The 15,912-nt window shown below is 37.3% G+C and overlaps 2 protein-coding genes across 3 annotated transcripts; one reads left to right on the forward strand and one right to left on the reverse strand.

The window, feature by feature from the left end:
• Positions 1-10,101: 10,101 nt before the first annotated feature.
• Positions 10,102-11,682, reverse strand: LOC125219185 (Pseudouridine synthase family protein). Of its 2 annotated transcripts, none has more exons than XM_048121093.2 (2): positions 11,294-11,682; positions 10,102-10,929 (listed from the first exon to the last, which is right to left on the reverse strand). In XM_048121093.2, the coding sequence occupies exons 1-2, from the start codon at positions 11,646-11,648 to the stop codon at positions 10,262-10,264; spliced, it is 1,023 nt and encodes a 340-aa protein (XP_047977050.2). In that variant the 5' UTR covers positions 11,649-11,682; the 3' UTR covers positions 10,102-10,261. The 2 variants fall into 2 exon arrangements, with proteins under 2 accessions (XP_047977050.2, XP_047977049.2); XM_048121092.2 differs by having other exon boundaries at positions 10,102-10,938.
• A 998-nt stretch (positions 11,683-12,680) lies between these two features.
• On the forward strand, positions 12,681-15,268 carry LOC125220459 (putative cyclic nucleotide-gated ion channel 16). Its single transcript, XM_048122629.2, has 6 exons — positions 12,681-13,115; positions 13,213-13,425; positions 13,495-13,787; positions 13,874-13,985; positions 14,079-14,315; positions 14,477-15,268. The coding sequence occupies exons 1-6, from the start codon at positions 12,681-12,683 to the stop codon at positions 15,191-15,193; spliced, it is 2,007 nt and encodes a 668-aa protein (XP_047978586.2). The 3' UTR covers positions 15,194-15,268.
• Positions 15,269-15,912: the final 644 nt, after the last annotated feature.

Here is a 15,912-nt window from a genome sequence, read left to right on the forward strand (position 1 = left end):
GATCAAGAAGCAAAAGGAAAATGAAATAAGTACATATATTAGTCTTACTGACACAAAAGTGATTCATGAGCAAGAAGCAAACGGAAAATGAAATAAGTGCATATATTAGTATTATATATAATTAATATGATGTAATGACAAATATCCTAATAATTAATATGGACGGTTGAACCTTAAATATACATAAATTGTGAAGATATAATTTGGTTCTCCAATAAACCTTGAGCATAGGTAAATATATTCCCTTCATTTTAAAAAATTGTATTAAATGAGTTGAGTGAATAGAGAATAAAGTGGAAAAATAATAAACTTGAAAGAATAAATGTACTCCCTTCGTTTTTAAAGTCATTTAGACTTGAGATTTAAGAAAATTGTGTTAAATGAATTAAGTGGAAAAGATAATAAACTTGAGAGATGGAAAGAGTATAAAATTAAAGAGATGAGTGAGATAATTTTTTTTTTTAACACTGTAGTGAGACAATCCAAAAAGAAACATAACTTTACTACAGAGAAAAAGTACAATTTTGGTTCGCATATATATCAAGAAACTTAATATTTATGAACTTAAATTTTCACCATGCAAATACTCCATTGACCATTAAAATCTTAAACGTGACGAAAAGCAAATGTTGACCAATTTTTGGAGTAATTTGAGTTTATATCTATATTGGTGATAATATAGTTGAGGTTAGTAGTGAGTTAGCTCCACCAACTAATACAAATTAAGTAGTAGTAATTGCCAACCATTTCACAAACTCTATAAAGTTCTATGGTTTATTGCTCGCTACTTATACAATAATGACTTAAAGTACATTTTAATTAATTTATTTAATTACTTGGCAGGAACGACAATCGGTAAAAATAATAGTATTATAATCAGAAATTTGAAGCGAAAAAACTAAAGTAAATCAGTACAACTATCCATAATCAAATAATTCGAAATTGAACGAGTTGCAACAGAAATATCACAGTAGCTCAGCTCAAATCGAATAAATAAAAAGATTAATAAAAAATTTCCACAAAAAAATTAAAGTAACTCAGATTCAGTGCAACTATCCATAATCAAATACTAGTAATAAATACTATATGATCATTTTTTAACCGTAGAAAATTAAATTAAATTTTCCAAATCAAATAGCCTAATGAAGTCAAAGCAAAATCTAGAAATGACAAATTGTGCGAGTTGAGTTGTTATCGGATCAATATGATAACAACCCAACTTAGTCAAACTCGGATATGAGCTGCATATGATATGAATTTTCCAAAGGCCAAATCTGATTCATGTTAACACGATAAATACACGAATTTGACATGACACACCCGGCATAATAACCTAAGCTAACTATGAAAAATAAAAAAATGATAGTGTAATTTTAACTTTAACAAAATAATAAATAAATAATTAAAATATTAATTATTAACAGGTCTTCTAAATCTAATCTTTAGTTATTGTGTTTGGATTAATCGGATAAGGATATAAACACAGTTAAATTTCACTTTAATACAATTAAATTATGTACCAAACACAAGTTAAATTATTTACTTATCTTACTTACCTAGTATCCATCAATATTATTATAACCATCCAAAATTAAATAATTTAATATTTCTCCCTCATCTATTAGTAGTATATCCGCCATTAAGAGTTCTGATTCACTTTTACTATAAATGGTGAATAGATTTCACATTGCACTTACTCATTTCACAATTTTCACTCATGTTTTATTACAAAATCAATATATAAAAACAAGTCTTATATTCCACTATTTTTTTCAATTTTTTCATATTATCAAACTAATTCTATAAACCTAGCTACTAAATGAGCCCTTGGTCAGCAGTTGACAAAGCACTTGTATTATTAACCCAGTGCAACAAGTGTTTACGACATTACAGGCGCAAGAGGATTTCGATAAATAAATGAAATAGTAGTAATATTTTTTTATAAGAAGGTTATTAATAATAAAATAGTCCTACTATTAATGAAAGGGATTTAGAGTGCAAATTGTAAGAGTTAAGCCGATAAATGAGACAAAATAGCAGGCGCACCAAAATTATGCAAATGTTAAACCTATGTAATGTAATAATGCCACAAATTTTAGTTTATAAGTTACTCCCTCCGTCCCACTTAAAATGCAACATTTGGGAATCGACACAAGATTTTATATAGTGTTGTTTTGTGAGTTAATGAAGAGAGAATAAAGTAAGAGAGATGAAAAAGTAATATAGTTATTTTCATTTTAGGAAACATTTCATTTTTAATGGGACAATCAAAAAAAGGAAAACGTTTCATTTTTCATGGAACAGAGTGAGTATTTAACAGCCTCAATTTTTGTTCGATAAACATAAGCTCATATGGCCGGCCGAGATTCCATGAACCATCAACTGTAAAAACAATGTAGCTTTTGATAATAGTTGGGAAATCAAAATAAAAATCTCAGCCTTAGAGATATATATGTTGATAAATAGAAAATAAAATGAGGAAACTAAAAAATTAATGCACAAAATAAAAGACTAGAAAAAGCGTAAAGTTTAGTGTATTATAGTATTACGTACTGGTTGTTTTTCAACTATATTATACTCCAACAATGAAGTAAATAATTTACTTATGACTTGATTATCTATGACTGATCTAAAATTGACTTCTTTCTTTCTTGAAATGCTCTAATTGTAGCATTGGTTATTTCTTTTAATCATATATATTCTTTTTATTTCAACAATTCTTCTTCACAAGTTAACTGTCAATTGTTTCAATATTTAACTTGCAACGATTTTCAATTTAATAAATAGTTTATACTCATATTTAGGAGCTCTTCAATTTTCATTATAATTTATGCTTGTATCATGCCTTCTTCATTCTTTATTGAAAGTTTAGACTCTTTTCAATAAACTTGTACAGATTCGTTAGATGACAGTTTTAACTCGTAGTATTAAGGATTACTTCAATTTTCAATTTTTCATCATTTTCAATTTTCAATCAGGCAGTTTTACTCAAAGTAATGAGCCCCTTCAATTAGAAAAGTATATGATTAACAATCATTTATGGATAGTTAGATGTTGTAATACCATGATAGAAAATAAAATGGAGAAACTATAAAAACTAATGAAAAAAAACTGGAAGACTTGTAAGTTCATCAACTCTATTAAGTCCAACTCTTTGTCTAGAGTTCAATTATACATTAACAATGAAAGTATAAAAGCAACTTTTAACTTAAATTATTTTTTTAATCTGAATTAATTTCTTTCTTTGTTGAATAAACTCTGATTAACCTTGATTATTTCCTTCACTCACACATTCTCTTAATTATAAAAATTATTATATTTATAATTCCTATTTACTCACTATATATTACATTTAAAATGCTAAAATATTAGTAATAAATTTATGGCCCCCATAGCTCTACACTACGATAGAAAAAGGGGGAAAAAGAAATAGAAATATTGAAATTGCAACTAGTACAACCACCCTTTGTAATGTTATTGTTACCTAGAAATTATATAAAAAATATTGTTATTAAATTATTAAATTAATATCAATAAACTGTAGTACCTAGTAATTGCGAACGGTTCACTGCATAAGAGCATCTCCAGCCATTTCACTAAACTCAAACTTATTTTAGTGTAAATCTCACACTAAATATTGATTTTACTCCAATCATTTACACTAAACTCAAACTTAAAAGAATATTCTCTATATTATGCCTTTTTTACTCACAAAATTTGAAAAACTTTTAGGTATTGGTTTAGTGTAAATCTAAAGATAGATATTTTTTTTCTTAAAAACAAAAAATAAGATTGGTTTTTAAGTACTATAGTAGCTAAATACTTATCCGATTTTAGGTTTTAGTATATTTTTGGAGATGATTTAAATAGACAAATGTTTGCGTAGGCGAGCGTCCATTAACTGCCATTAATTACAGGGTTTAGACTTTTAGAGTATTATTATTATTATTATTGTTACAGCGCTGTTGTTGTGCGTAGGAAATAGAGCGCCTACAGGCTACAGCAGCTCTTCTTAGTATGATATATTATTAAATATATTATTTTGGTACAGGCATGCGTTAATATATTACATACCCTATATCTAAGACTAAGTAGCATATGAGCAATATATCATGACTAGACCTCAATAATAGTATCAACTACAGAGTATAAATTTATTTGCTCTTGTTCAAACTCTTATTTTTATAGTATAACAATTTCTTGCTTGATGATAATTCATTTATTAAAAATTAATTTGGGGATTATAAGGTAAAGTAATGGAGTACATCTATTAGAGCTATGAATATAAATGCCCCTATATAATTTCTTTCATTCTTTAAAGCTTTAGGAAGAATTGAAATTGGTGAAAGAGAGGGTGATGGCCATGGGTCAAAAGCACAAGATGATTGCTGCCCTACTGTTTTATTTGATTGGATCCTTTTATTTGAAGCAACTGATGAGCTTCATTATTGACACTGTCCACTTTTCTCACTTCATACATACTCAATCAGTGTCAAACAATATTGGATCCAACTTTTTCACTGGCTCCACACATTCCATTTCCATCTCAAAGTGCCTAAAAAGTATGGAATTTTCAGAGGGAAAGGGAGAGAAGTAAACTTCACAACATGTTAACTAGAAGTCTACAGCCATATATGGTGGCACAGAGAAAATGTCACAAGTGAGTTTCAAGATTTGAAGATGATTATCTAACTTGGTTATATAAAGATGTAAGGACAGTAATAATCATTTATGTCTTTAATTAAACAAGGCATAAGCAGATTGAGTAAGTATCAAACAACCTCCTTGAACTGGAACAAGTATTTGTACAACAGGTTATGTATCAAGTTAAGCATATGATCATAGCACACTCTTCTGCCAGTTATCAGAAAATTTGGAAAATTAACTAAATTATGTCATAAACTATTTATAGGATACCCATGATGTTAAGTATGCCTTGAATTTGTATAGGATTAGGTTTCCTGATTGGGATAGGATTATGTTTTCTAGGCTCAGTCTGTCTAATGTGTGTCTATATATATGGGAGTAGAGCACATAAATCTGTATCTAAAAACTGCAGTCATAATACAATTTGTTCTCCGTTTTTGCCCGTGGACGTAGCCAACACAACGTTGGTGAACCACGTAAATTCTGTGTCTATTTACGTTCTTTTGTTTCTCGATTCACAATTGCCCTATTTGTCATAACAAACTGGTATCTAGAGCCTTGGTTTTCGAATTAGGGTTTTGAATTCCGCTGCAAGGGTTTTCTGGTAAATTGAAGATGTTTGCTCTAAACGTGAAGGTTGACAAATTCACCGGGAGAAATAGTTTTGGTTTATGGCAGATCAAGATGCGATCTCTGCTGAAGCAACAGGGTTTGTGGGAGCCGCTCAAAACAAATAAGGCTACGGAGGATGATAAGGAGTGGACAACCCTAGACGAAAAGGCCCACTCGACCATCATATTGAGCCTGTCTGACGATGTTATCATCGAAGTTGCGGATCAGGAGAAGGCTGCTGCTCTTTGGGCGAAGTTGGAGAGTCTATACATGACGAAGTCTCTAACCAACAAGTTGCTCTTGAAGCAACGTTTGTTTCGGTTACGCATGCAGGAAGGTACGCCCCTTCGGAATCATCTGGAAAATTTGAATAAAATTTTGCTAGATTTGCGTAATGTTGAAGTTAAAGTAGAAGACGAGGATGCTGCTTTAATTTTGCTTGTGTCTCTGCCTGAATCCTACGAAAATTTTGTTGAGTCTTTTATGACTGGCAAGAAAACTCTTTCGTTGGAGGATGTTCGATCTGCTCTCCACATCAGAGAGGATCGTCAACAGGCAACGAGTTCAGCCACAGAAGATCTGCCATCGGGATTATCTGTTACGGGTAAAGGAAAGAAGAAATTCGGACAAAAAGAAGCAGAACTCAAAAGGTTCAAAAGGTCCTAAAGGCCCTAAGCCAGATGACATCTGCAGATATTGTAAAGAACCAGGGCATTGGAAGGCTGATTGTCCAAGGATAAAGAAGAAATTGGGTAAGAAAGAAGATGCTAACGGTTCTGCGACTGTGGCAGAAGCTGATGACACAAATTCAGAAGAAGAATTGGCCTTGGTTGCGGATGAACAGCCACACTGTAATGATGTGTGGATTTTGGATTCTGGAGCGTCATATCATCTCTGTCCTCACAGGGAGTATTTCAACACTTATGAGCAGATAGATGGGGGCAACGTTACCATGGCCAACAGTGCTGTCTGCAAGGTGGTTGGCATCGGCTCAATCAGGATTAGGACTCATGATGGGGTCTTCTGCACCTTGAACGATGTTAGGCATGTTCCACAGATTACGAAGAATCTGATATCCCTGAGTACATTTGATAGTAAGGGGTTCAGTTTCAAATGTGAAGGTGGAGTAATGCGTATTTTGAAAGGTTCGAAGGTGGTTCTGACAGCTTTGAAACGAGGTACCTTGTATGTTCTGAGAGGTTCCATCGTGGCAAATTCTGCTGATATTGCATCATCCGAGGTTGCAACCAAGGATATGACCAAGCTGTGGCATATGAGGCTCGGTCATATGGGAGAACGTGGCATGAGAATCATGTCGAATCGTGATTTTCTTTCGGGCCATAAGGTGCAGAAACTTGATTTCTGCGAACACTGTGTGTTGGGGAAGCTTCATCGCATCAAGTTTCCAAAGAAGGGTGTTCATCGAACGAAGGGGACATTTGACTACATTCATATGGATTGTTGGGGTCCCTCACGTGTTGAGTCTATTGGAGGACACAAGTATTTTGTGTCGATGATTGATGACTACTCAAGAATGACTTGGGTGTTTATGATGAAGCATAAAGGTGAGGCATTCAAGAAGTTCAAAGAGTGGAAGACTCTAATTGAAAACCAGACTGGGAAGAAAATCAAGCGATTGAGAACAAATAACGGTCTGGAATTTTGTTCGTCTGAGTTCGATGAGTTTTGTAGGAGTGAAGGGATCGTTCGCCATCACACCGTTAGACATACACCACATCAGAATGGTGTGGCAGAACGCATGAATCAGACGTTATTGGAGAGAGCAAGATGCATGCTCTTCCAAGCCGGTTTGACTAGGAAGTTTTGGGCAGAGGCAGTAAACACGGCTTGTTATTTGATCAACCGTGGACCTCACACTGGCATTGACTGCAAGACACCGTACGAGGTATGGTCTGATTCACCTGCAGATTACTCTATGTTGAGAGTTTTTGGGAGTACTGTTTACTATCATGTGAGTGAAGGTAAATTGGAGCCAAGAGCTAAGAAGGGAGTATTTGTTGGTTATGGAGATGGAGTTAAGGGGTACAGAATTTGGCCATTTTCAGAGGTTAGAATTATTCTCAGTTGGAATGTGGTATTTGATGAAAATTCTATGCTTAACTCTACTATGAAGTCTATTGCTACAGAGGATTTGGATGGTGTTGATGAACAGGTGGAGCTGCAAGTCACTCACGATGTGAGTGAATCACTACTCCAAGGTGGAGAAGATCAACACACTACTGCTGAAGCCGTCGATACTTCTAGTTCGGATGTTCATCCACAAGCTCGTCAGAGAAGCATTGCTATTGACAGAGCTAGGAGGACAAATGTGAAGCCTCCGTTGAGGTATGGTTTTGAGGATATGATGGCATATGCATTGCAGGTTGCCAATGAGGTCGAAGATGAGCCTTCGGCAGATGAACCACCTACCTACAAGGAAGCTATTTCAGGCAGTGAGCGTGCCAAGTGGCTCGCTGCAATGCAAGAAGAGATATAATCACTTTTGAAGAACCTGACTTGGGAATTGGTTCCACGGCCTAAGGGGATAAAGATTGTCACTTGCAAATGGATTTTCAAGAAGAAGGAAGGCACTACACCAGATGAGGGCATTAGATACAAGGCTCGTCTAGTTGCAAGAGGGTTCACGCAAAAGGAGGGAGTTGACTATAATGAGATATTCTCACCAGTGGTCAGACACACTTCCATCAGAGTGTTACTTGCGATAGTTGCACATTATGATTTGGAGCTTGAGCAACTAGACGTGAAGATGGCTTTCCTACACGGATTGCTGAGGAAGATATCTACATGACTCAGCCAGAGGGATTTGTGGTTCTGGGCAAGGAGGATTATGTGTGCAAGTTGAAGAAGTCCTTGTATGGACTAAAGCAGTCTCCGAGGCAGTGGTATAAGAGGTTTGACAGTTACATGATCAAGCTGAGATTCAGCAGGAGTCCGTATGATTGTTGTGTCTATCACAACAAAGCTGACGATAGTTCTATGGTCTATCTTATTCTATATGTGGATGATATGCTCATAGCTGCGAAGTCGAAGTCTGAAGTACAGAAGTTGAAAGCTCAGCTTAGTGCTGAGTTTGATATGAAGGATTTGGGTGTTGCGAAGAAAATTTTGGGCATGGAGATTTCTAGAGATAGAGAAAAGAAAAAGCTTTCTCTGTCACAGAAGAGCTACATTGAGAAGATTTTGTCAAGATTTGGCATGTCTTCATCTAAGGCTATTGATACTCCAAGTGCCACAAACATTCATTTGTCATCTGATCTTGCACCGAAAATCCGAAGTTGAGAAGGAGTACATGTCTCGAGTCCCGTACTCTAATGCAGTAGGGAGTTTGATGTACGCCATGGTCTGTACTAGGCCAGATATAGCGCATGCTGTCAGCGTTGTTAGCAGGTTCATGGGAAATCCTGGAAAGGAGCACTGGCAGGCTGTGAAGAGGATTTTTCGTTACTTGAGAGGTACTTCTGATGTTGGTCTCATTTATGGAGGTGATACTCACTGTTTAGTGACTGGTTATTCTGATTCTGACTACGCTGGAGATGTCGATAGTAGAAGATCTATGACCGATTATGTTTTCACTGTTTGTGGTTCTGTTGTTAGTTGGAAAGCAACTTTGCAGGCTGCAGTTACTTTGTCTACTAGAGTATATGGCGTTGACAGAAGCTGCTAAAGAGGGAATATGGTTGCAAGGGCTAGTTGGTGATCTTGGTTTACATCAAGATCAAACTGTTGTCTTCTGTGACAGTCAGAGCGCTATTTGTTTAGCCAAGGATCAAGTCCATCATGAAAAGACTAAGCATATTGATGTGAGGTATCAGAAACTTCTAAGAGATGAGAAGAGAATTGAGGTGAAGAAAGTAGGTACTGCTGATAATCCTGCTGATATGTTCACCAAGTCAGTCCCGCAGAGCAAATTCCAACATTGTTTGGACTTGCTTAAAGTCATGAGCTGTTAGTTGCCCGTGGAGGGCAAATCTGAGGCAAGAATGGAAAAGTTTGTTCGTCTGGTGTTATGATGATGCGTCTGCAAGGGAGAATTCAAGTCAAGGTGGAGATTTGTTAGTATGCCTTGAATTTGTTTAGGATTAGGTTTCCTAATTGAGATAAGATTATGTTTCCTAGGCCCAGTCTGTCTAATGTGTGTCTATATATATGGGAGTAGAGCACATAAATCTGTATCTGAAAACTGCAGTCATAATACAATTTGTTCTCCGTTTTTGCCCATGGACGTAGCCAACACAACGTTGGTGAACCACGTAAATTCTGTGTCTATTTACGTTCTTTTGTTTCTCGATTCACAATTGCCCTATTTGTCATAACACATGAGTTAAAATTCCACATAGTTTCATTGGCAATCAAAACCTTTGTAGCAGACAAGCAGTAATATAGAGAAACAAGTAAATACCATTGCGAAAGGGGTTTTGCTGCTGTCACGCTCATGTGGCACATGAGTGGTCCGAATCGATAGGACATGTAGGATGGAAACACATGATGCATGAGTAGAATCTCACCTTGATGCGTCTAATTAGTTACTTATACGGTATGGTAAATTTCGCATGGCCTTGTGACAAACTGAATCCATCAGAATCTGTGATGAGTTTGCTGTCAATGCATTACCAGATGCAGTGCCATATATATTAATCCAGCGACTGTAAATCCAATTTAACACCAAAAATAAACGCTCCCAAACAGTTCACATCAGTATATAACTTAACGCTCGCTTACACATGCGAGTCACTAGAATAGAATGCATCACCAGTGTGGTGAGTCAGGTGCTGGTAAGGATAAAATGTTCCATGAATTAAGCATAAAATTGCGCAGAAGAAAGCCAGGAAGAAACTGAAATAAGTTGGAGATACTAACAGAATTCATCTAAACAATTTCATCTAATTGCCCTCAACCCGGAGACAAGGGCAGGTAAATGCAAGTAGGTAAACTAAGATGAAAACAAGAACTTGATTTCGTTATCGAACCAAACATAATGCTACTACGAATATACTTTTGATAGTGCTTTGCTAGCCCACAAGGGCAAAGGTGCCCGAATCAAAACTGAATGACCTGTTACAGGATGTTCAAAAGACAAGCTTTCTGCATGAAGTTCATGTCCTTCATAGATTCTATCCTTCCATTCATAGACACCTTCGTATTTCACATCCCCTCTAATTGGAATTCCAAGATACTGGCAATGCAGACGAATCTGGTGCGTTCTTCCACTTCTAGGATACGCTCTAACAAGAACCTCTGATTTCTCAGTACAAGATGTAATTTCCGATTTTTCCTTAACAACAATGGTATTTTCTTCGTGTTTTCCCGATCCAAGAGACTCTTGTGAGCAGCCTTTCCCGTCTACTGATAAAACTTCAACAAGTGTTTCCATATCTCGAATGCATGATCCGCCAGGAAGTGTCCGGCCCACATCAGAAACAGCATAGATGCGCCAGGCTCCATGCTTTGATCGACCATGGCCAGATTTTACAACGATCTTATCCCATTTCGGAACAGAACCAACACACAGCGCAAGGTAAGTCTTCTTGACCATGTGATCAGTAAACGCTTTCACAAGCTTGGCCGCCACTTTATGAGACTTTGTTACGACCGTCACACCACTCGTATCACGGTCTAGCCGATTAGATAGATGGAATTCTTGCAACTTCCCTATCTCCTCTAAAAAGAAAAGATGCAATTACATAAGATGATAAGCCTTTACAACAACATTTCCCCAACAATCGGAGTGATATTGGTTGAAACTGAACGAAATTTCCAGAAATATATAATCTTTGCTAATGACTTCATTCAAAAAATGATTCTTTTTCCCCATGATTAACAATAGCATACTAAATTTGGAGCAAGTTAGTCAATAGCCAATCGAAGCATCTAATTGTAATCCAGCAAGTTATTGAATTCATATTAATCATATAGACTAAGATATAAACAATTTCTAAGTTCTTCATAATTCAGTTTAAAAGAAGAAATAATGTACGTATAAATTAAACAAAAAACATATCTGGAAATAATGAACCTTGATTAGGGTTGAGAAGACTCCTAACTGAAGACAAAATGGATTCGCAATAAATCCCTTGAGGCTTATTGACAGCAATGAGCCACTCATCTTCGAAGAGTACATCATTCCTAGAGAGAGAAAAGATGACAGATTTGGAGGATGCGGTTAAAGCCCTATTCAGCTCGACGTTCTTGGATAGAAGCGGTGGCGGAGGGGAGAGTGGGACAGGGTAATCGGCAAGTGTTTTGGGGGCGTTTTCCGGCTGAAGTTGGGAAGAATTCGTGTGGGCTTCCGCCGCCATCGACGACAATCGGAGAGGTCTGGTAATTTGGAAGAGGGGATGAGCGGGGTAAACCAAGGGCATTCTTGTCATTGCATGGTATTGGCCAAAATTTTTGGGGTACAAAATTGGAGTAATGCATTTCTATTGGAACAATCAGAAATAATCCATATCTTCCTTTTTTTATTTAGAAAAAAAATGCCAATTAAATCTTAATTTTTGATTGAATTCTAATTTATTCTATAACTAATAAAATTAGCTATTAAAACATAATTTTTGTATATTTCTTAATTATCCAGTACAGTTAAAATTTTGATGAAATTTATCGTTTAAATCATAATTTTTAATTAACTTGTGAATAACTTAGCATTATTCTACATTATGATGGTCTATATTTAGCTCATTATCACATAATATAAAAATCATATAAATTTCAGCATAATTTTAATTGTATGGAGCAATTGAAAAATATATAAAGTTACTACTCCCTTCGTCCCGGCTAAAATGACACATTTTTTGGCGGCACGGGATTTTAGGAGTAATTAGTTAATGTGTTTGATTGGAAAGAGAAATTGTGTATGTAAGTATTAAAATAGAGAGAAAAAGAAAAATCTACGAAGTATATTTAAATAAGAGTGATAAAAAAGTGGTTGAGTGTATTAATTAGAGAGAAAAAGTTTTTAAAAAAAAGGAAATATGTTATCTTAGTTGGGATAAAAAAAAATGTGTCATCTTAAATGAGACGAATAAAGTATAATTTAGTTGACTAATTTTCTAAATTACAAGATTGACTAGAAGTCAACCAAAAGTTATAATTTAAACGGTACTCTTATAAAATTTTCCATTTTATGTAATACTAATGAAATAAGTAACTTGGTGTTAAATGTCTCAAATTTCAATTTCTATAGATTTTTGTGTGTCAAATCTAAGTATTTCTAGTATATTTGATCACATAAAATATTATTTTTTAACCATTAATTAATTATTTATTTAACCAGGAACGTGCGTAGAAAATAATGTAATCCCTCCTAAAATTTCCCCTGTATTCGTGCAAGTTACTAAAAAAAGAAGAAATACAGAAATGTAAATTTCTGGTAAATCCAATAACGACCTTAACGAACAAGGATGAACAATCTCCGGGTGGTCCCAATCCCGGCGGGCAGCTCGATCCTCCACGAGCACCAGCAGCAGCAAGAATGGTGGCGTCAGGTCCTGGATCCCGGCGGCGAAATCGTGAACCGATGGAACCGCATCTTCTTCGCCATCTGCATGATCGCCCTCTACATCGATCCCCTCTTCTTCTACCTGATCCGCCTCGAGCCCCACCACAACTGCCTCAGCATGGAATACGCCCTCGCCGGCTTCCTCGTCCCCACCCGCACCCTCGTCGACCTCTTCTCCTCCATCCACATCCTCCTCAAGTTCCGCACCGCCTACATCGCCCCCAACTCCACCGTCTTCGGCCGCGGCGACCTCGTCACTGACACCAACCTCATCGCCGCCCGCTACCTCAAACGCAACTTCGCCATCGACCTCGCCGCCGCCCTCCCCCTCCCCCAGGTCCCCTCCCCAATTCCAATTTTAATTAATTTTTTTTATTAGGATAGATAACTCATCTATCTTGAAACTATCTATCACCATGCATGTGCATGTGCAGTGTGTTGTCTGGGGCATCATGCCAATGACAGTTGCTCGAAGCAGCAACCATGTCAACCACACCATCTCTTTGCTGATCATACTTCAGTACATCCCCCGCCTCATCATCATCTTCCCGCTCAACTGGCGGATCATCAAGAACACTGGCGTCGTTGCCAAGACTGCTTGGACCGGAGCGGCCTACAATCTCATTCTCTACTTGCTAGCAAGCCATGTAAGCAATCTATATGATTCTGTTGTAATTGTTGTTAGTGTTGTTGATTGGTAACTAGACGAGGTTCAGGCTCTGGGAGCAATATGGTACTTGATGTCTGTGGAGAGAATCTATTCGTGCTGGAGAGATTACTGCGCACTCGAAGGGAGATCTGTTTGCAACACTGGCTATTTTGATTGCTTGTCGACGCTCCCTGGGCATGATGCTTGGCATAACTCCACCCTTGTCTTCCAGAGATGCGATGGCCAGACTGGCGTTTACAATTTTGGAATGTTCGAGATTGCTTTGTATGATCATATTGCTTCTGTCAATTTCTTCGAAAAATACTTTTATTGTTTGTGGTTTGGGTTGAAAAGTTTAAGGTAATCAGTCTCGTTACTTATTTTATCCATTTAACTATAAGTTTCTTAGTTGGGATTTAATTGCATCTTTGCATTCGTGTTGGTAGTTCGTACGGACAGAGTATGGAGGCGAGTGCTAAGGTAACTGAGACAATATTTGGGATTCTTGTTTGCATAATGGGGCTACTCTTCTTCTCGCTTCTCATTGGCAATGTCCAGGTAAAACATCAATCAACACACTTCATCATCTAAATATCTCCCATTTTGATCATACATATATACATATACATTGGGTTTGTGTGGATTTCATAGACGTATCTGCAATCTACAACAGCAAGACTCGAAGAATGGAGAGTGAAAAGACGAGACACCGAGGAATGGATGCGACACCGGCAGCTCCCACCCAATCTGCAGGAGCGCGTCAGGCGGTTCGTCCAGTACAACTGGCTCTCCACCAGAGGCGTCAAGGAAGAAGAGATTCTACATGAATTGCCCCTAGACATCCGCCGCGAAGTCCAGAAGCATCTCTGTCTGGATCTCGTTCGTCGTGTAAGTATTTCACACACATAAGGAAACATCACATCAGAATTCCATTAATGATATTGTACGCTTTAAACTAAGTTTGAACTTGAGACTTTTTAAAATAGGGATAGTAGCACTTATATATTGCTTGCATATTTTCTAATTCTCTGACGTGGGATGATTTGAAGGTCCCTTTCTTTTCGAAGATGGACAACCAACTCTTGGACGCGATATGCCAGCGACTAGTCTCATCCCTAAACACCAAAGGCACGTTTATAGTGCGCGAGGGCGATCCGGTGAACGAGATGCTGTTCATAATCCGGGGGCAGCTGGAGAGCTCCACCACAGACGGCGGCCGCTCAGGATTCTTCAACTCCATAACCCTCAAGGTAGGCGACTTCTGCGGCGAGGAGCTTCTGAACTGGGCCCTGATGGCCACATCCCACCTCAACCTCCCAGCCTCCACGCGGACAGTGAAGTGCATCACCGAGGTGGAGGCCTTTGCCCTCCGCGCGGACGACCTCAAGTTCTTCGCCGCGCAGTTCAAGCGCCTCCACAGCAAGCGGCTGCAGCACTCGTTCCGCTACTACTCCCACCAGTGGCGGACATGGGGCGCGTGCATCCTGCAGGCGGCGTGGAGGCGCTTCCGCAGGAGGAAGCTCGCTGATGAGCTCTCCAGGCAGGAGAGCATGATGAGTTTGCAGGATGTAGACTACGGTGATGATGACGACGACGATGACCCATCCCGGCGCGGGAGCAGTGCACTCACTGCGGCTCTCTTGGCTAAGAGATTTGCCAAGAAAGCAAAGAGAGGGACATCCACTCTTAGGAAGCTTAAAATTCTTGCTGGAGAGTCCACTTCGCCAATACCTAAGCTCTTTAAGCCTGATGAGCCTAGTTTCTGAATTGCGCCTCTCTTTTTCTTTTTCTTATTCATTCATTTCCATTTTATTATCAAGCTTAGACAAAACATAACTTGTAATTTTAACAACTAATTTTCCTTATTGTCATAAAACTACATTAATTACTAAAATTAGATAAAACATACTCCCTCCGTCCCATAAAAATATATGCACGTTCCATTTTCATCCGTTCCATAAAAATATATACATTCCATTTTGAGAAAGTTATATCGATTTAATAATGTAGGTCTCACTATCCACTAACACTACTTTAACTACAATTCTCCTCATCTCTCTTACATTACAATATCATTCTCTCTTTTACTTTACAATATCATTCTCCTTCTTTCTCTCTTAGGCCATCCGCATCACTGTCTTTTATCTGTCTCTTAACCGTCTCATCTCTTAACTATTCATGGGTCCCACTGTACTTTTCAGCTCATCTCTTAACTAAGAGACAGCACCTGCATCCCTCCATCTCTTAACCATCTCTTAACTATTCATTCAATTTCATTTTTTATTTTTAATTCCAACAAATTCAATTAATAAAAACACACTTTATTAAATAAAATAAAATTACAATTTAAATACCTAAAAAAAAATAAAAAAGACATAATTTAAAAACTAGAAATTACAAATTGACACTTAAACTCAAATAAAAAAAAATGGAGGCAAAGAAGAAGAAGAAGGAGTTCTCTAGTGACGATCATCTAACGGTTGCC

The sequence above is a fragment of the Salvia hispanica genome, chromosome 1 (genome assembly GCF_029641045.1).
Source record: "Salvia hispanica isolate PSC_SH4W2 chromosome 1, Shi_PSC_v1, whole genome shotgun sequence".
NCBI lineage: Eukaryota > Viridiplantae > Streptophyta > Magnoliopsida > Lamiales > Lamiaceae > Salvia > Salvia hispanica.

Bases quoted from the DNA above. Each gene is read 5' to 3' on its own strand.
- LOC125219185 (XM_048121092.2), bottom strand. From the start codon at position 11,648: ATGACAAGAATGCCCTTGGTTTACCCCGCTCATCCCCTCTTCCAAATT. The intron at 10,939-11,293 runs GTTCATTATTTC...TTTTCTTTTTAG, and splicing joins TCTTCTCAACCCTAATCAAG to AGGAGATAGGGAAGTTGCAA.
- LOC125220459 (XM_048122629.2), top strand. From the start codon at position 12,681: ATGAACAATCTCCGGGTGGTCCCAATCCCGGCGGGCAGCTCGATCCTC. The intron at 13,426-13,494 runs GTAAGCAATCTA...GACGAGGTTCAG, and splicing joins TCTACTTGCTAGCAAGCCAT to GCTCTGGGAGCAATATGGTA. The intron at 13,986-14,078 runs GTAAAACATCAA...TGGATTTCATAG, and splicing joins TTCTCATTGGCAATGTCCAG to ACGTATCTGCAATCTACAAC.